Here is a 21,467-nt window from a genome sequence, read left to right on the forward strand (position 1 = left end):
CCGAGAAGAAAGCCCTCATGTGCCTGGGATGCTGAAAGCAGCCTTTCTGGGGTGGAAGACAGGGACCCTCCATTCTGAGTGAGTCGGGCTACTCTCACTCGTGGCTAGCAGGTACAACGGCTTACTCCAACTCACAAACTGCTTCCTATAAGTATCTGGTGAGAGACTTCTCAAGGTACTGAACACTGACCAGATCATTTTAATTTCCGAATTTATTAAAATGATTAACCTCAATACTGCAAGTGCATGTACAAAATATTTGTAAAAAATGTTTTTTAATGAAACGTTAAAGAACTTACCTCAAATGCTGAAAAAGTCCTTTTTCATTCTTTCAGTACAAGGAATACATTGTATCTCAAAAGTATTACAACTCAGCAAAACAATTTAAAACAGTAATTTGAAAAATGATTGAAAATTGAATACTTTACATATATTTCTAGGATCATTTCCTAATTCTTACAATGCCAAAAACTTTACCAATCATTGCATAAGCTCAAGCTGAGAGATTTATTGAGTGTAACCTCTTCCAGACTGATCAAGAGTGTGGGGTTCTGGCACACCCACAGTGAAGTTCTACAGCAGATCGAGAACAGTCCGAGGCCCCTGCCTTGAGAAACGGAAATAAGGTTCCCTAGAAGGCATCAGCAGCACTGCTGAATGCTTGTGCATACAACTCCTGAGAGGCAGCAACTCCTCACAATGTCACTGCTCTTAGACCCATGGGAAGGTCGGCCTCCAGACGAGGCCACAACAAAGCTAAACATCATAAATAAGTTACTAAATTAAGCTTAAAAATGGAGAAAATGGGAAATGTTATTTTGTTACTTTTTCTTAATATTGAAATTCCTGAAATGGCTGTTGTTGGTATTCAAAGAAATGGGAGGATTTAGTCTCAACAGCCCAAGAGAACATGGGAATGAAGGTGACAAGCTGCCCAGTGCAGGCTCCTAAGCCAACCTTCAGCTTCCTGGAGGTGGCACATGGCTCACACTTACGCTTGGGGACCCCATGAGGACTGGGAGCATCATGGAAGGTGCTCTGGGTGCCTTAAGACAGGAGGTCTTGAGACTCAAGGCTGCCTTTTTTCACGGCTATAGCAAATGGTGTGTGTGTATGTGGGCATGCCATCTTCCCTTCTGCTTCCAAAGGAGACAGACACCCAAGAGGGTGAGACTGCATGGCAAGGACAAGACTGTACAGGACCACAGCAGGGAATTCTATCATGCACAGGAGCAAGGCCATTGTATCCTAGAAACATTCATGACTCTTACTAACTTGTAACTGGAACCTACAAGCGACAGTTTTAAGGATCCGAGTGTTCCCAAGCTGAATACTGCAGGTATCATCAGCAACAGGGAAGCACTTAGATTCTCTTTGTTGGACCTTTCACTCCCTGCAGGTCCCTTCTGACACACTGGAACAGAGTCCATTAGCTTGTGTCATTTAGGAACACTATATTATCTATCTGAAAGGGCACCTACACATTTCCCAGTAAATAAACAGACCCACTGGTGTCAAACACCTGCTATAGACTGATATTCTCAAATTCTTTGATTTGTAAAATAATCCAGAGAAACAAACAAGCCTGGTATTGAACATAAAGCAGTAATCAAAAATTGCTCATTAAGTTACTTAAAATTAATTTCTCTTCTCAAAGTGCTTCAAAAACAAATTAAATCTGACTCCTCTTTTTGTTTGACTGATAATATAATCAAAAAAATCTGATATTTTCATAATAAACTAACATAAGCCAAGAACGTCCACTGATGCAGTGCTTACACTATATATTTATAATTTCCTATTTTATTGGCATGAATATTTCTAAACTTAAAAACCTTTCTGGTAAGTTCTTTTAATTTCTTATGACAAAAATTTCTCACAACACACAAATATTTACAACATATACATTGTTTTCAGCTCTTTACATTGAATCCCAAAGACAAATGTTTGTATAGGTTACCACAGAACAAAAGCTGTGACTCATGTTCTTATTTCATAAACTATTATAAGTTAAAGTGAATAGATTTCTTTTAATATTCCTTGTAGCATTTTACAAGTGCAACAGAAACTTGAAGACCCAAATTAAGATAGCTGGAGTTCATCAGACAAAGGTTGCTCGCTGTTGCCACGCTGTTCACAGCAAAGGTTTGAAAAAATAAGCACCAATCATTCTTGCAAAGAACAATTTTATCTAAAAGGATTGGAAAGTGTTAAATACACGGTCTTTAATTTACAAGACAAGCAATAAATAAGCTGCTCTGGAAACTCATCCTGCACACCACCAGCCTCGTACATATGATGTACTGAGAAGGAGCTGTCATGCAGAAGACTGCATTTAAGTTAATTTTTGTTTCTTCAAAGAAATCAATCTGACTTCCAGCCAATGGTCTGCTATGATAACAAAGGCCACGGACAGGACACCTGGGCCGGTAAACAGTGTGAAACCGACACAACTCCAAGGGGAAAACATCTAGCAAATAAACCAAAAGCCAGAGGTCAATGCTGGTGATAGGAGCAGATGCTGGAAACCCTTCCCACAAGGCAGCTCTGCTCCGCCCTAACTACGGCTTAGTCATCTATGGAAGAGGGCTGGCGCTTGCTCATTTAGGTGACAACATGGTATAACCACATTAGTGTCTGAAGGCCCTATGTGGAGAGCTGCTGTCACTGGATAGTTTACTGGAGCCTCTATCTTACAACAGGGCTTTCCCTCGGAATTGCACATAAGAAGGCTATTTAAAAAGTACGATAAAAATTTGCACAAATCAGACTTAAGAGTCAGGATGCTGTACACTTTCTACAGTATTATGCCTACAGGTGAAGAGACCACAGAAGTGCTGCGCTGAGAAGCTGTGGCTGGGATTTTTACTTTTTAGTTCCCCAGGACAATGAGTGAGAGCTCATGCGTTCAGTCTTAGAGACTGATCTTCTCTTCTCCTTGAAGAAATGTCAATATCTATAGAGTCTTTACCGACAATTAGCCTCAGCCGCTTTGCGGGAGGAAGAGGAATGAAGTCATCATCAAAGTCATCCTCGCAGTCCTCCTCCTCCTCCTCCCCCTCAGAAGATGATGAGTCATCTGTGCTGTCCTCCTCATACTGACTGTAGTCGTCCATCTCCATCTGAGACTCTAGCAGGGAGAGGGGGTCACTGCAGCACACACCATTCTCGTGAAGCCCCTCTGCATATGGCCCCCTGCTCTCCTCATCCCGCTTAAGCTGGATCTTGAGCTTGGTAGAGCTGCTGCCTGGCCCCGAGCTAACCCCATTGCTAAGCTTTGCAACATAGAGGTTACTGTCACTTTCATGGTCTTTACTGAGCTTGATGCTGATTTTTGAGGAGTTCACACCATCACTCTCGTGGTCATTTGTCTTGCTGTTGCTGTCGTGCCGCCTGCGAAGTGTCAGCTTAGGGATTCCAGAGCTGTTCTCTAGGATCAGCTGTGCATCGTACCTGGTGACCCTCCGCTTCTTTTTACTTTGTGCAGTTCTGAAGCTGTCTTTTTGTTGTGAAGGTGTGACAATGGAACAGCCAACAGGTGAGGGAGCAGAGTCTGTGTAGCTCACAGGCACCCTGACTGTACCACTGGGCTCGCCCTGCTCAGGATGGGACCCTGGCAAATCTGGCAGCCCGTCTTTCTCAGGGAAGCTGTGCTCTGGATTGCAATCCTCCGTCTTTGCCAAGTGTTTCACAGGTTTCCCTTGTCGAAATTTCTTCCGTGATGGGCAGGAGTCACTCTTGGGACACTCCTGGGATGCTTCCTCCCTGAGTGCAGTCTCAGGAGCCAGTTCTTCCAGCACCTCTGGGGTTGGCTGCTGGCCACTGTCTGGGCAAGACTCCAGTATACCATTTTTATAGCCATCCAAGGGACTTGGTTCAAGCTTGATGTCAGTGGTCTCTTTCAGACCTGTCCTTGTCCTCAAAGAGCGCCGGGTTGTATAGGCGCAGGGCAAACTGTCGCCCTGCGAGTGAGCACCTCTCCCAGGGTTCTGCCTGTGTTCTCTCGCAGCATGTCTAGTCAAGCACCCACTCCCCACTGCAGCATGGACTGGTCCCTCTAGCTCCCTCTCTTTCTTAATTGGCAAATTTTTATATAGCACAACTTTGGGTTCCTTAAGCACTAAGTTCCCCATCTCGAGCTTCCGGGATGTGCTCTTCTGGTCCAGCCGCTTGCAGTGATTCCTCAGTTTGATCTTGGAAAGTAAAGGCTTTGCTGGCTTTCTCAGTTTCTTTGGTACCCTGGAACTGTTCATGTGCACTAGCTTAGGTGAGGTAGAGTTGGAGGATGCTGGGACTCTTGGCATGGACTGCCTCGCCAGCGCTCTGCTCCTGCTGCTCTTTTTCACACCAACTGAAGATTTCCCGTTAGAAGCTGTCAAGTTGACAAGAAAAGATGAAACCAGCTTGGTATTACAACAGGACATGATTAAATCAATCCCCAAAGCAGACCACTAGCCACAAACTGCTTACACACACACACACACACACACACACACACGTGTGCGAGGCAGCCCTCCAGACAGTCTCACCACAACAGCTTCCCTATATTGTCTCTGTTATGATTCAAAGACCTCAGCATGTATCTCCCATGTCAAGGCTCACTGGTCTCAACTAAGTATTTTTCTTACTTAAAAGATTTAAAGGGAAAGTAAATGAATTAGTTTCTACCTTCACCCCCCAATCCCGTGTGTGTGTGTGTGTGTGTGTGTGTGTGTGTGTGTGTGTGTGTGTGCGTCTTATGTACATACATTCTGGCTAGCCTGGAACTTGATAGACCAGGCTGGCCCTGAACTATCAGCAATCCTCCTGTCTCTGAAGTGCTGGGATCATAGGTGTGCACTATAATGCCCAGCTTCTCTCCTAAACTCTTAGCCACTGTTTTAAATTTTCCCAAAGTGTGTTATTACTTAGCCAGTATAGCAACAAAGAGCTAAGATGTATTAACTGCTGGACTCTGGGAAACACATTCTCTCCAATGGTTTTAAACAACAGATTCTAAGGCAACAGTAAAGTATGTTGTTTGTTTCACAGGATGGGAAGCTACAACAGGTGGCTATTAGCTCAAGAACTGCAGAGCAATACAGTGTATTCTTGATGGTAACTCAGGACAACAGATCTAAACAGACAGAAAAGCTGCAGGACTCAGGTGACCGCTAACTGCCTCTCAGGAGGCTATGACCCAAGGACATGTTGCCCTTACCCTGCTGTCTTTAACTTTTTACTTTACATGAGCACAAAATCTTACATTAGTCAATCTTTTTTGTTGTTGTCTTTTTTTTTGAGACAGGGTTTCTTTGTGTAAAATTGGCTGTCCTGGACTGGAGAGATGGCTCAAAGGTTAAGAGCACTCACTGACTGCTCTTCCAGAGGTCCCGAGTTCAATTTCCAGCAATCACATGGTGGCTCACAACCATCTATAATGAGATCTAGTGCCCTCTTCTGGCCTGCAGCCAAACATGCAGGTGGAACGCTGTATACAAATAAATCTTTAAAAAAAAAAAAAAAATTGGCTGTCCTAGAACTAGCTTTGTAGATCAGGCTGGCTTTGAACTCAAGAGATTTGCCTGCCTCTGCCTCCTGAGCGCTGGGATTAAAGGCATGCACTGTCACTCCCCCACCCCCAGCTCATTAGCCAATTTTTAATTATTTAATTCTGAGTTCCGCAGTTAAAAACAAAAACAATGAAAAAAACCCTGCAAAAAGCTCTTTTATTAAAACTCGTCAGCAGAAAAGCTGCGGTAACCAAGTGATCAGTGCTGTCACAGGTCAGAGCCAGCCCGGCACAGGGCCTACCCCAACGGAGGGTTGGACAGGCCTGACCCTTCTTTCCACACAGCAAAGCGAGCGAGCGAGCAGTACTTTTTATCAACAGAAACGAACAAGAATGTCTAATACACATTCTGAAATAAACCTCCAAGAGTAGAAGGCTTTCTACCTCGGGGACTGGCTTGCCAGTAGCTGCAGGCTAAGCAAACCATCAGAGCCCACAGAGAGGAGAGCTGCTGAGCGGCTCAAGAAGCCACTATCTGTGTGGGTTGCTGCCAAGGACACGACTTATTTCTAGAACAGTGCAGTATAGTCTGGATGGGATTTCACTTGAGGCTGAGTGACTTACAGATTGGAATGACCTACAACTGTGCACACTTAACTCTCTTGCTCTCTTTCTCTCATGTTAAAAGGTAGGATGTTTAGGGAATACTTTAGCAAACAAATGGCTCTAACAAACCATATAAACATCGATGTTCAATGTTCTAGATGTTTCCAGGCACAACCCAAGAGACTGCATTTGTCATTTGTCATTCCTCAAATATGGCTTCTTCCAGAACTATCTATAATCAGGCTTTTCAGTCCCTAGCCTTTCATTTTCCCATTTCCATGTCACTCTTCCTTCAAACATAGAATAGATGTACACAATGACTGGATCCACAGCATGCTTTTCAGCACCCCTCTGCAGCCTGAGCCCTGCCCCATGAGTGGGACCACTGTCAACAGTGTATATTCTTCAGGCCTTTTCTGTTTTCATTTCTATGAACTAGAGTCTGGTAACCATTTTTCTCTCCCTTAGGTTAAGAGTCTAGGACCCCGTCTTACCTTGGTGCTAGCAGGCCATAAGGCACCTGCCAGTCCAGGCCCTTTGAATATACTTTTCCAGTGACAGGTACCTACTGGCCACAGCTGCCACTATTCAGATGCTAGCAGTCCCTACGCTTCTCGCCCTTCTGCCCTGAACCACAGCTCGACTCTTAAACACTGACTGAAGCTGTTCCAGGGTTGATAGGGCTGCATCGTCCCCTCAGTTCTGCACCATCAGCAGTATATATCATCTGCCCACTGCCCAAGCAAGAAGCTGATAACCCCTCATTCCTCCTTTCCTAACTGCCTCATAGTCACTTGCCTGTCCTGCAGTGATGTACCTCTGCAGTCACTGAAACCAGCTTCTTACCTGGACCATGGCACTTGCCCAGTCTCATTCGCTCCAGAGCCAGAATGACTTATCTTATGTCCCTCTGGAAGGTGAGCCTGAGAATAAAGCCTGGAACCTTCAACCAAGTCACACTCCTTCTTCTCTCCATTGTGAAGCATGATTAAAGGCCTTTCCACTTGTGGGCATGGGCTAGGGCTTGTAAGTTGCTCTGCTGTGGACATGCTTCACCTGACCCAGTTTCATACTTTAGGAAACCTATTCTGATTGGACTCTTGGCACCAAAGACTCTCTTTACTTAGTCCTTAATTTGATTCCTTAGCTCAATTCCATTTTAAGGTGATTCTGAGTCTGATTTCTCCCAGACCCTCCCTTTCTTAGATTCCCTGTTAGTAGCCTTGCCAAGCGCTGACAAAGTGGTTCTTATGTTTGTGATCCGAGGACAGGCTGCACTTGATAGCACAGTTCCAGAAAGTATTGTCCTCACGTGTCTGTCAAGTTATTCAGTTTTTTTGAAAAATATCTTCTTACCAAAAGTCCAGTGAAAATGTAGGCTCACTGAACAAATGAAGCAGGAAATGTGACTGAGACTCTCCTAGAGTTCCAGGGACGAGTCACTATGCAGACACTTACGAATACTTGTGGGAGATGGGGCTTCCATGAGGGTTAAGTCTAGAGAAGGAAGCTGTTGAACACAATGACAAACTGTGAGTCAACCACTTCAAAGTGAATTGAGACTCAGTCAGAGTCCTGATATTCAGAGGCAGGAGTACCCTAGCTGCCCTTGCTGAGGGCACTTTCTTTTGTAATAGTCAATAAATCCCAAATGCATAACCTGGATGGTAACACTGGCAGTGTGTACATTTCTCCTGACTGCTACCTGTTGGACATTGCACATAAGTCACATGATGACCTAAGTGGTTCTTAACATATCTATGAAGGAACCAAGCTCTCATAGGGCTAGTAGTAGGTTCCCAAATGCCACCTGCTGAGAAGTGGCACCTGAGCTTGGTTGTGGCTCCAGATCACTGTTGTGCTGCTGCATTACAGCTTCAGCTCCAACTCACAAAGGACACACTGAATGGCCACTGACTGTGGTTGCACCAAGGTGTCATCTAAACCATAAGGTAATATGGTACTCTGTGTGCACTATAAAGAAGCATGGCAAAAGAACACTAGTGTACCTTGAGCTCTTAGACAATGCTGGCAATGAATTCAAATCAGGTTTGTAAGGTTTGTAAGGGCCATTTGTAGTTTAGAATCCAGAAAACCCTAAGCAGCACACGTAAATCTCCCATTTATCAGGCACAAGGACTTTTGCCTGTCATGATTGACTGGCAAAGGCCACCTGAAAAGAATGATGAGAAAGGCACAGAAAAGCAGGCCTGGCAGGAAGACGAGTCAGGGAGAGGTAGCACTGTCAGAGAGAAGGGTAGCCCTGCCTTCATACCCAGCCAGGTGCTCCTTTAGTCCACATAAGCTCAGTCTACTGGTCATGTCTGCAGGGTCCTGTATTGGCTTGAAATAAGGGTAGTGACTGTCCTGTTTTGGGTGCTGCTTGAGTCTTCATGTTTCACATACCTTATCACTAACTATAGGGACAGACAAGCCAATAAGGCACTAAGACCTAGAAAGCCATGACCCTCCAAAGGGCCCTGGAACTCAGATTGGAGGACTCATTTTGGACACACAATGTCTTGCTGTTTTCACTTCTTGGCTAAAGCAGAAAGCCAAGTTGGACCTCCTGAGACACCATCTTAAGCCTTGTTCAGGGAAAGAATGTTTTCCTTGTGCCTAGGGAGCAATATTGCCTTGCACACCTGTTAAAGCAGGATCTCTACCAGCTACCAAACTGAAAATGAAGGCAGGGTGAAGATAAGCAAGCAGGCCAACAGCAGCCTTTGACCACACACTAGGCATGCCTGAAGCCCTGGGACAAAGTTCCAATGCTTGTTCAACTATGGTCTGGACATTCTAGTATGACCTTAACTTTTAAAAGACAACACTAAATAAGCAACCACACTTGAAATAAGCACCTGAGTTCCGTGGCTGAGAGCAGCACAGTGGAAGGACAACACTGACCTGTCATCCAACTCCTACACATGTGCCATGGTCATACTTTCCAGGGTCAAAAAAGTAAAAATAAAAAACTTCACAAAACAGCTAAAGCATAAGAACAAGGGCAAAGGACCCACCATGTGCCTGTTCTATACACTTAGATGTCATCAAAATCCTAAGGCACTATGGCAGAGAGGTAAAAATGACACCCAAGCCTTGGCACTTACTGAGACTTGGACCATGCCTCCAAGTCACTGACAGTGAGCCTTGGCTGACTTAACACTCATGTTGCTAACAGGCATCTGAATAATAACCCAAGTACCTAACACAAGCAGCCACTAACAAGATTGAAATTTCTATTCTAAAATGTTGAACTCAAAGGTGCTGTTCATGCTTTCTGCCCTCGAGAAAAAGGCGCTAGCTCTGCAGTAACTCTGCACTTGTCTTGGAGCTGAGGCATACGTTTCTTAGGAAGGGCCAGAACCACCACATCTTGGTATTTCTCTAAAAAGCACTGGATTTAGTAATAAATATTTCTCATGTTGTAACAAACTAGCATATATAACACCCCACAAACTATTGTTTTAAGTATTTAAGTTCAGTGGTGTACTGGGTTTATAATGGACACTCTAGTGGTCAAATTCATCCACAAAAACAGGGCCTCTCTCATGCATCAGAGCCATTGTCTGAGGATAGCTTTGTGGCTGGCATCTGGATGGCAGCCCACACCTCAGGGTTTTCATGTAAGTATTTATGAAATGAGCTTCACAAGCTCCATTGTCTTCAAGGAACCAGACTCAAGAAAACAAAGTTCATTGCACTGCCTTTATTAATAGAACCAACAGTCAACAGTGAATGAGAGACTAACGCCTCCTCTTTGTTCACTTTGGGCCTCAGCTAGAAAGTATGAACTTGAACTACACTTTTTCTTTTATACTAGAGGTTACGCCTGTGGCCTTGGACTTCAAGTGGATTCAGATACCACACAGTGGCATTTACCATCATGGAGATACTTTCCCTTTTCTTCAAAATTTTCTGTAAGGGAAAGGAACACCCAAGAGTGGGCTGAAAACTGCTGAAGGGATGGAGAAGATCCTGGAGCAGTCAGTACCTGAGGGGGATCCTAAGTGCTCCATCACTGGACACTACAGTGCTAGAAGACACTATGTGGGCAACCAAGGCCAACCTTTCTCACACAACGACTCTCGTTAGACAAGTTAGGCAGGAGAGCCTGCTGCTGTAGCGGCATCACAGCTGCCACAGAGGTCCCAGCACTTCGAGCTCCACTGTGCTGACTTTGGCCTCTATGACGTTTCTTCTCTTCCTTTTGTCTTTGTTCACCACCACCCCTGATTTCCATTAGATACTCCATCAACATAAAACTGGCTGCTCAGAGCTTGCTTTCTTCTCCTATCCACCTAGCTGGCTACGTTCTGTAGTAGCAATCACACATCCTACAACAGCCACATCCAAATACTCCTGGCACGCTTCTGAGCCTAGTGAACTAGGTTGATTCACTTCAAACAATGTTAATCAAGTAGTTAAACAATGAACTCTGGATCTATCCTGCTTCTGGATTGGCTAGAGATGAATATGGGAGCCTGATGAACCAGCCACGCTCACAGGACCTAACACACTATCACACAATCACTAATGACTTGAAAATGTTTTCCTTGAGCACAATGGTCCTGGTACATAAGCTGAATATTTCAATGTTCAACTGCCAAGTACTCAAAAATACAGATAGAGGTTGGCTCTAAATTTGGAGTGGATATAAACTGCTATGGACTAAAAGTGTACACTTCCAAGTGCATTTCTAGTTGAAATGCCTTGAGTGTCAGTTTCTATCAAATTGGAGCTTCAAAACTACCGAGGCTGGGCTGGAGAGAAGGCTCAGCAGTTAAGAGCACTGACTGCTCTTCCAGAGGTCCTGAGTTCAATTCCCAGCAACCACATGGTGGCTCACAACCATCTGTAATGAGATCTGATTCCCTCTTCTGGTGTGTCTGAAGACAGCAACAGTGTACTAACAAATATAAAATAATAAATCTTAAAAAAAAAAAAAAAAAAAAACCCTCGTGGGGCATGCTAAAAAAGAACTGAGGAGCATACCCAGCACCTTACAGCAGCTCCTTTACTTACTTGCATTGTCTTTTTCCTGAGTGGTGTCTGCATCTGTGTTAGAGCTGACAGACTGACTGTCTGAGCTTTTGCTGCTGTCACCTAACTTTTTAAGCCTATTTAAGCGTTTATCTGTTTCTCTAAGTCCATATTTGCTATTGATAACAGGAGCAGGCGCAGGTAGTCCTACTCGTGATTTAAAAGCACCAGTTCCCCGTCTGAAAGAGAAAACAGCAAAGGTCAAACAAATGGAGCAGATTATTTACAACAAGCCTGGCTGCTGAGGGTGTGTGGCCACAGTAGGTCAAGGGCTGAGATGAACTGATGAGGACTCTAACCTCAGCTTTAGAGGTCTTGGGGAGATCCAGCACAAATCACCAAAACTCTTTTGAAAGTATACTTACAATGTCTGTTTCAATCATTCATTTTCTGCCTGTGGACCTGATCTGTAGATACACTATGTAGAAGAATCTTCAATTTACATTATTTCTTTTTAAGGAAGCAAAACTAAAATTCTATATTACAACCATTTTACCTAGTACTTAATTTTCTTGCACCATGTCTGTCTAAAAGAAAGTATACATGAAACACATGGAAAGCTCACATTTCCACAGAACATTCATGAATGTATTCAATGCTCTGTGGTGTGTGTGTGTGTGTGTGTGTGTACGTGTACACTCACACATGAGCCTACAAAAGCCAGAAGTGGCAGCTGTCCTGAATCTTTCTGTGTAGACCAGGATGGACTCTTAAGTCACAATGAGCTCTGCTGGCCTTTATTTTCTGGGTGTTGGGATTAAAGGTGTGCACCACCACATTCAACTCTGACATTTTCATGGTAAAGATTTATTTTCTTTTTATTTATGTCTGTGCCCATGGACACACAAACCCTCAAAGTACAGGAGGGTGGAGTGTCAGTTTACTTAGAGTGGCAGGAACAATACAGCATGGGTCTTGGGAACTAAACTTGGGCCCTCTGAAGAGCAGCCATGTGCTTAATCTTAACTCAAGCCCCTAGGCAGATCTTTATCCCTAATTATTTGATGTTGCTTATTTAAACTGTATTTAGGAATCTACCTTATTTTTCCCCAGAAGCAGAAGCAGAATTCACTTCCCATGTGCACTTTGCTTGTTTTAGAACTCTCTGTTCACTACTGTTCATTTCTAAGCAATGGATCTATCAAGTTTGACCATAACCACTAAAACACAATAATCTTTAACAGCTATTAAGGCAACTCTTATTATTTTTAAGAGACAAGGTCTCTTATTTCTCAGGCTGGTTTCAGATGTTCTATGTACCAAAAATGACCAGAACTTCTGACCCTCCTGCCTCACTTTCTGAGTGCTGGAATCATAGGCATGTGCCACCACAGCCGTTCATGCAGCTCTGGGATCTACCCAGGCTTCCTGTACTTTGGGCAGCTCTTTATCTGCTGAACTAGATCACCAACCCTTCTCTAACCTTTGTTGTGGTCACAGTTGTTCAGTGCTGAGGACTAGGCCTCTTTCATGTTTGTTTTAAGAGAGAGCTTGCTATGTGGCCTAGGTTTACCTCAAACTTTTCCCAGTGCATCTGACTCAACCTCCCAAATACTGGAATTATTGACATAAACTACCTGCTTGGCTACAACCCCTAATGTTCTTTTGATTTTGTTTTTCTTGGTTTTCATCAGGCATTCCATTTCATGCACTTTAATATAGTCTTGGTCAATTCCAAAAATAAAGTTTCAAACAACTTATTATTATGAAAAGAGTGACATATATGTGTTCCCAGCTAAAATCAGTTCTTTTTACTCATATCTTATCTTGAAGGCCTGTCATCAATCAGATTTTACCTTTCAAAATTCTTCTAGTGAAGTTAGTACAACTTATATAGAAACTTAACAACCCCACTGTGTTTTTCCTTTGCACACCCTCAGAGACTACATTCATTGTTGTTCTCTCTTAAGCACTTCTGTACTGTGACCCATCAGTAACAGCTATATCACATCTGATTCTGTTTTTCACACTACATTGGGTGCTGAGCTATTTACCTTTCACAAGTGTAACATTCGCAGAACTCATTATTTTCTCCAAAAAATCCATCTCCATAGTAACAAGAAATTTCTTCTCCAGGTTCAATATCTCTCAGAGCCTTAACACATGCTGTATCTCGACCAGTTGACACAAACTGAAATAGAAGTAACTTGTTAAGAGTCTCACACCTATGGCAAACAAAGAATCTCTGAGGTATTTGGTTTCTTTTATGCTTACCTTACAGTTAGGTCTGCAATCTGAAAAATGTCCAAAAGAGAAAGTCAATTAACTGCTGATAAGATCTGAAACACGAAGTTACAGAATCTGAAAAGGCTTTCCAGACAACTTCACAGTTTAGGTCTCAAGTCACACTGGGCATATGTCATAAATCTGAAGATAATGGCCATTCCAAACTCCCCTGAGTATGGCCAGGCCACACTAGCTGTGGGGAGCCAGCCCACACAGTGTAGACGCCTCAGAAGGCAGCTTACCATGATTTATAAATGCAGCAGGACCGAGCCAGAGTTGAGCACAATTTTTCCTTGTGGAATACATGACACTGAAGTCGTTTTCTCCATGTCTAAGTAGCATGTTCTCCTCAATTTCTGAAAGTTCGGCAATACAACCCACCAGTAATTCTATTTTGTCATTTCGTTTCCTATTTAAAATATGTGATAAAAATTACTAGTAATTATAATAAGGCTTCTTTAAAAAAAAAAAAAAAAAAAAAAAAAAAAAGCCTTCCCACTAAATATCAGAATTGAGCAGCCCTGGCTCCACATACTTTGCTGACTGACCCGGAGTCCACCTGAGCATGCTCTTCCTGATTTCTTATCTACCTTACTCCCACAAGAGAATGGAAGCTCCTCCAGGTAAGGCACGATGCTGCTTATAACTCTCAACACCCTGCAGAGCCTGAATCAGCATCTCATGGGAGGTAGGAGCTTAACTACTTGCTGTTCAGCATTATATTTGCAAACGGGTCCCACAGTAGTGGAGCCATGAGAGCCCAGAATATTGTCATCATCCAGGAGGGTATGCCACTCACTAAAAGTGTTCTGCAAGCCCAAACTACAAGCTTATGTTTCCTAGTAGCCAGGCTGAGGAAGAAGAGGTGAAATTCCTCTAAATAATGTATTTTAAGTCCACATATCCTAAATAATACTTCAGCAGGCAGTTACTATAGGAACTATGAAAGAGAAAAAGAACACAATGTGAACTCTGGTGAGGATGTATATAGCACCTCTCTTCATTAAGACAGACTATTTCCAGGATTCCATGAAGCTGGTGTCTGCTTTATTACAAAGTACAGCCCTTGGGCCCTAGATCTCAAGCCTGCAATCTGCAACACTGGAGACACAAGAGCCACAAGAGCCAATTAGTAGCTCAATCCAAATCTGAGGTGGAGTACCTTTGGGTATACCCATCCTAGGGTATACTTGGGAATAATGCTCTTTTGCACAATCTATTTTTAGGTACCTGATCCCTGAAAATTTTGCTATCAAAATACTAAAGAACCATTGGAAGGACTGCTTGTTTTTCCTGGGATAAAAGGAAGGGAACAATTATTAACAGAAAAGAGTCACACCTTTGTTCTCATCTATAGCTTTTAAGCTTCAAACTGAGATTTGATTTTACTTTTGAGATGGGATCTCACTGTGTAGCTTGGCTAGCTTGGAACTCACTATGTAGACCAGACTAGCCTTGAACTCACAAAGATCTGTTTGTCTCCTAAGTGCTGGGGTTAAACAGTCACTACCACTTTTATTTAAGCATATATGCATGTTTTAAAGCAGACTCCTGTATCCAAATATTTCTATCTGTAATACTTAAGACCTGTCACATTGGCCCGGGGAGCAGGTCATCAGCCTTGGCACACCCCTTCACAAAGCAGCCCAGCACAAAATAGCTATTTAGAATCAACATGCTGTAGCTTAGAGATGGGACCAGGTTACCCAGACTTTTGATATCACTACTCCCTGAATCAACAGGTAAGAGCTTGGCAAAGCACTGATTCTCAGGGAAAGCACTAGCCCCCGACCATGGTTTCTTAAGTACTTCAATGACAATTTCAGAACTTTAAACAGAAATACATGGAGTTTTGACTAATGTAATAATTACCACTCTTTTGTTGCAACTATCTTGGCTCCATTTTGTTCAGAAGAGTATCGATTACAAGGCAATATTTCAAATCCACTGTCAGTTGCAAACATCCGTAAGTAAATAAAGACCTAAAGCAGGAAAAAAATGTGACTATTATTTTTATTCTGGTAGACTTTCTCAAAATTATAAAAGAATACCACCCCCAACAACAATGTAAACCACTAGATAACCAAGTGAAAACCTTTCCTGTTAGTCTCAGTGTTCACACCTGTAAATACTCAATGGCTTGGCTTTGCCGCTCTAGAGGTACACAAAGAACTTCACTCCAGATGAGCAGCCAAGTCACCTTTGATATTACAGATCTTTACATTCTCTGTTTTGATGAAAAACTAACTCAAAGGCTGGTGACCAGTCAGTGGCAGAGCACTTGCCCACCGTGTGGCCTGGATTCAAGCTCTGTGAGCCATAGGCACCACTGTTAGACTTAAAACTCAGTGCTCACAAACATTCAGGCTTCAGTTTGTGTATAAATATTTGTTTTTCTGAGATAAGAGTCTCACATTGTAGTCTAGCTAATATAGCCCAGGCTGGCCTTGAACTTGTAGCAATCTTCCAGCTTCAACTACCACAGCTAGTTCCTACTTATCTAGGGGTTAGCAGCATTAATGCACTTAACTTACATGTTCTTTGAATAATTTCTCCTGCATTTTGTTTTTGTTGAGAAAATAATGCCGTGCCCATTCACCTGAAGTCAAACATTTAAAAGCTTTCTCTAAGTGTTCATCTTTCTTAAAGCGTTCAATTACTTCCTTTAGCTCTTCTTGCCTTCCTTTTATAGGCCGAAATCTGAAAGAAATCAAAATAGCAAATTTAGTTATCTATCACAGTTCTTTAAAAATTTTAACTGATTTATTTTATATGTATTATATATTTGGCCTGCATGCATATATGTGTACCACATGTTTGCCTGGTGCCCTTGAAGTCACAAGAGGATGTCAGATCCCCTGAACTGGAGGTACAGACAGTTGTGAGTGCTAAACAAAACCTGAGTCCTTTACAAGAGTAGCTGGTGCTTTAATCTTTGAGCCATCTCTCTAGGCCATCCATCACAATTCTTGGGCTACTGATTCAACTGAAGAGATCTTTAAGAAGCTGGTATCTTACAGTGTGGTTATCACAGTAAAGATTTAAAGAAGAAAACAATAATCTTGACAGTTAAATCATCAATTACTACAATCACCTAAAAAGATCTTCCCTTTTTTTCTTTTCCTCTGTATACATGTGGTATATATGCATGTTTTCATGTGTAGATGCATAAATGTGTACATGTGAAAGCCAAAAGTTGGTACTAGGCACATTCCCCATCACTCTACTTTATGTATCCAAGTCAGGTCTTTTACTAAACCCAGAGCTTGCTGTTTGGCTGATGCAGTAAGTCCCCTCCACCCTTGAGTGCTGGCATTATAGTCAGGCTGCTGTATCTATCTGGCTTTTTTTTTTTTTTAAATGTGGATTCTGGGAACCAGAGCACCAGTCCTCATACTCATATGGCAAATTCTTCATCCACTGAGCCATCTCCCCAGGGCACAGCTTCTCTTTTCAAACAGCACTTTAAAGCTTTTGACTGTTATTTCATTAACTGTGAAATGAGAGGACTCAAAAAACTGTCTTGCCTCACACATCATCTAATCACCTACTTTGAAAGGCAGAAAATGAAAGGTCTAGAATAGAAAAAAAATCCAAGTAGAGGTAACAAGGACAAGAGTTTGATATAGACTTACAGTAAAGGACTTCAGTATAGGGCAATGAGTTCAGAGGTACATAGACATAAACAAAATCAAGTTTTAACAAAAATCTTTGTGCATAGCAGAAAACTCCATGAATTTCAAAAGAACATTCCAACCACCAAACTGACGTTGGACAACTTCATCCAGAGAACAGAAGAAATGCCAAAATCCTTCCTTTCTTTTTAAATCAACAAATGTTCCCAACAGGTTAACTACTAGTCAAGTAAGCATATGGAAAACCTAATGGGAATTTCTTTATGGTCCTGTCCACAGCAAATAAGAAACTGCATTCTAAAAGCTTTGGTAATGACCATCTTTCTTTGTTCTTGAGATTCACCTGCCTCTGCCTCCCAAGTGCTGGAATTAAAGGCATGCACCACCACTACCTGGCAAAATGCCAAAATCTATTACACTCGTGAAATTTATTTGGGGCAGAATTTTAAGTGATTTAGTTGTAAAATTAGCCATTATGACTGCAGGCTATGTTAACATGTAGCTGGCATAACCAGGTTCCAAGTAAGCTCTGTAAGCCCTTCCTTTTGGAACTATACTTAGCAAAGCCTGAGCTTCTAGTAGAGATATGGGTCTTGATTTAAGAGTTTCTTTGTGCCAGGCAGTGGTGCTGCATCCTTTAATCCCAGCACTCTGGGAGGCAGAGGCAAGTGGCTCTCTGAGTTATAGACTAGCCTGATCCACAACTCTGTCTCAAGAAGAAGCAAACAAACAAACAAAACCAAAAATAACTTCTTTGTACGTCAATTTCATTTGGTTAATTTTCTCAAATGGTTTTTTTTTTTTTTTTTGTTTTGTTTTGTTAAAAACAACAACAAACCATCCATCCACCCAACAGAAAAAGAAATTAGGGATTTCTGTTGAAATAAAACCCATACAAAATACCAGCGTTTCAAGAGAAAAAAATATTTGAACTATGCACTTAGTATCTAAAATGTCTGACAACACTGAGATAAGACCTAGCACTGACTCCACCAAGCTCAGTATGCAACAGAACACTCTTCAAAATAAGCTACCACAATGTATTAACTTCTTTTCTTCTTTTTGAGACAGAGTCTCATTTAACCCAGGCCAGCTGTTTGCCTTGGTCACTCAATGTGGATAAGGAAGGTCTTGAATACCAAATCAACTTTCCCCTACCCTAAGTGCTGGCATATGTGTGTACTACCATGCATAGCTTCCAGTAACACTTCAGGAAGAGTCTAAACTGTATGATTCCACCAAGGCTTAGCTCTTAAGTTCTCTATGCACAGCATCATGCAAGAGGCTACTGTGGGAAACACCAGAGGAAAAGACATTGTCTTTGTTCTGGTTTGTTTATCATTTTGTTTTTGGTTTTTTGTGTTTTAAAGACAAGGGTTCTGTGTGCCCTGGCTGTCCTGGAACTCACTGTTTACACAGTGGGATGGCAGTGGGGATGTAGGTCCAGGTAGAATATATGCCTAACCTGCAAGGTCCTCAGCTCCATCCTCAACATCACAAAAAAAGCTAAACTCATTCAAAGATACAGAAAAATAAGCTAGACAGGAGAAATGAAGGTAGGTGTACACATATACTGAGAATTAGTGAGTGAGAGAGAGAGAGAGAGAGAGAGAGAGAGAGAGAGAGAGAGGGAGGGAAAGAGGGAGAGAGGGAGAGAGAGAGAGAGAGGGAGAGAGGGGGAGAGGGGGAGAGAGAGAGAGAGAGAGAGAGAGAGAGAGAGAGAGAGAGAGAGAGAGAGAGAATGTGTAAGTATGTGTATAGAGGTCCGAGGACAAAACTCTCTCCTCCCATTATGTGGACTTTAGTAAGCAAGTTCAGGTGATCAAGTTTCACAGCAACTGCTTATCTATCAAGCCATCATGACTGAGGCAGGCATTTGTAACAGAGTCTGTGCCCTTTATTTTCTGAACCATGTCCATCCCAATCTCAAATGTCTTCTAAGTACCCTAGTTTTCATTGTTCACAATGTTAAACTACTTAAGAGCTAAAATCAACATAAATAACTCTACTTATAATATTTTCCCTGGGGTGTGCCTTTCCTAAGATGACCTTTGTTTTTCATTCTCTAACTAGAACTGTCTCATAAACAAAACCACAAAATTATCCTTTGTTATCATCTAGCAAGAATGTTAGCCTCAGTTAAAATTTAATATGCAAAAAAATTAAAATAAAAAAATGTAATATGCAATTTCCAAAGTGTGAAAATGTACTGTCATAGCCAGCTGCCGTAAGAATGAAGGACAGTATAAGGTAGTCCTCCCACTGGCCTTCAGCCCTAGCACTCTGGAGGCAGAAGCAGGCCCATCTCTGAGTTTGAAGCCAGCCTGATCTACAGTGAGTTCCAGGACAGCCTGGGCTACACAGAGAGACTTTGTCTTGAAAAGTGAGAAACAAAAAGGAGACAGTACTTCAGTGACCCTTCAGATACATATTAATATCACCTGGTCAATATTGTGAGATAAAATTATACAATGACACAAAACTATTAACAAATACTAAAAGACAAAGAAAAGGCCTCTCCAGATCGTAGAAGCAGGAAAATACCTTCCTATTACATTCTTCTGCCCCCTCTATTATGTATCTTTGGCCAACTTAGAACTTATTATGCAGTCCAGGCTAGCCTCAAACTCAGAGATATACCTGCATCTGCCAATTGGATGTGGATTTGAAAAGGATTTGACCTCTGTTTGCCACTGTGGAACCTGCACTTGAGCTACTTTATCTAGTGGGGGAAGAAGGGCACAGTCTCAAGCCAGAGGACAATTTGTGGGAGTTAGCTATCTTCCTTTATCATGTAGTCCCAGGGATTGACTCCAGGCTCACAGGGTTTGGTGGCAAGAACCTGCTCAGACTCTAAGCTATCTAGCTTTTATGTTATTTCCTACAGTGTAAGGGATGAATACAAGAGAGGGTGTTGAAGTTTATGTTAGGAGAGAGCAAGCTGGCCAAACCAGACCAGGCCAGGGAGCAAGAGAAAGGTATTTGGCATCTTCAAATGGATATGCTTATTCTTTCTGATTACAAAATCTGCTACTTAAACACAGATCTTTCTTTCCCAGACCTTGGTGGCTACTGTACAAAATAAAACATGTAATTTAAAGTCAGCTATTATGAGGAACAGGCAACAAACATATATTCACACTCTCACATGCCTGTTCCCACTCTCTAAGACTGACTTCCCAGCATTTTTGCTATTTAACTTTTCTGTCTTCCAAACACAGAGACCACTGTGGCAACAACAACAAAGCTAGTCTGTATTAGCTGCACTGCTACAGTGCCCTCCACTGACATCCACCAAAGAATAACAGGGGCGCTGCAGGGAGAGAAAAGGAAGGAAAGGCAGGAAAGAAGAAGAGACAGAAAATGCTCCAACAGCTGCAAACCAGAGCTGCAAAGGGCTCCTGGACCAGGCTGGCCTCAAACTCAGAGATCTCCCTGACACTGCCTCCAGCATGACCATACAGTTTAAAAGGAGTACTAAATGCTTTAGAAGTCCTATTTTGGAGGCTGGAGAGATGGCTCAATGGTTAAGAGCACTGGCTGCTCTTCCAGAGGACCTGGTTTCAAATCTCAGTACCCACAAGGCAGCTCACAACTGTAACTCCAGTTCCAGGGTGATCCAACACTGTTGCACAAACATACATACAGGCAAAACACAAATGTACATGAAATATAAATAGATAATTTTAAAACAAATCTTATTTCAATTATATGGTCCCAGGACAGAACCACAGGCATGTGCCTTGCTTTTCTGAAATGCACACTACCTACCTCACAGGGTTGTTGTGAGAAAAACTGTCAGCTTTTGAAATATGTCTTGAACTTCTCAAAGGAAAGGTGCTATACAAATACAAAACAAAGAATGTTAAAGGCGATTTGTACAACTGCTGTCATCTCTAAACATTCACTGAAGAACAAATCTTTAAACACCAATATTTAAAACTTTATGAATCCAAAGGGATATTCCATAGATAGCAATGCCAGGTTGTTAAAAATCTTCTTCCCATAATACAAATTTACCACAAATTCACAAAATGTCTTCATGTCTATCAAGGCAACTTTTAGACTGGAAAAATTAAGCAAGGCTTTAAAGGAAAAGTCACCAGATGGTAATTCTTATAAATACCACTTCTTTAACCTATACCTGAGTTTTTGTTGTTTTCATTTTTGTTATTGCTACTTTATACGGTCTTGGATGACCTGGAATTCAATATGTAACCAGGCTGGACTCAAACTCAAGTGATCCACTTGCCTCTGTCTCTGCCTCAGCCTCTTGAATGTTAGGATTAAAGGCATGGGCCACCACATTTGGCTGCCTGCCTGATAGTCATGCTGCCTAGATAAGGGGGGGACTACTAAAGCCACCCATCCATCCCATCTTTACACTCCCCACTCTTTTTTCTGCCCTAAGACAGTGTTTCTCTATTATGTAGACCAGATTGTCCTGGAAATCACTTCATAGACCC

The 21,467-nt window shown here is 42.2% G+C and overlaps 1 protein-coding gene across 2 annotated transcripts in view; it reads right to left on the reverse strand.

Annotated features, from left to right (window-relative positions):
* Nucleotides 1–220: 220 nt before the first annotated feature.
* KMT5B (lysine methyltransferase 5B) overlaps nucleotides 221–21,467 on the reverse strand; it is a 45,270-nt gene continuing 24,023 nt past the window's right edge. The window contains exons 4-11 of one of the 2 annotated variants that reach the window (XM_080911280.1): nucleotides 20,773–20,841; nucleotides 15,901–16,066; nucleotides 15,239–15,348; nucleotides 13,609–13,775; nucleotides 13,355–13,374; nucleotides 13,135–13,271; nucleotides 11,123–11,319; nucleotides 221–4,372 (exon numbers count right to left, since the gene is read on the reverse strand). In XM_080911280.1, coding sequence (XP_080767406.1) covers nucleotides 2,901–4,372; nucleotides 11,123–11,319; nucleotides 13,135–13,271; nucleotides 13,355–13,374; nucleotides 13,609–13,775; nucleotides 15,239–15,348; nucleotides 15,901–16,066; nucleotides 20,773–20,841 — 2,338 coding nt within the window. In that variant the 3' untranslated portion in view covers nucleotides 221–2,900. The remainder of the gene's footprint in view (nucleotides 4,373–11,122; nucleotides 11,320–13,134; nucleotides 13,272–13,354; nucleotides 13,375–13,608; nucleotides 13,776–15,238; nucleotides 15,349–15,900; nucleotides 16,067–20,772; nucleotides 20,842–21,467) is intronic. The other variant, XM_080911281.1, reaches the window with a different exon arrangement.

Source organism: Micromys minutus, assembly GCF_963924665.1.
Source record: "Micromys minutus genome assembly, chromosome: 2".
In the NCBI taxonomy this organism is placed as follows: domain Eukaryota; kingdom Metazoa; phylum Chordata; class Mammalia; order Rodentia; family Muridae; genus Micromys; species Micromys minutus.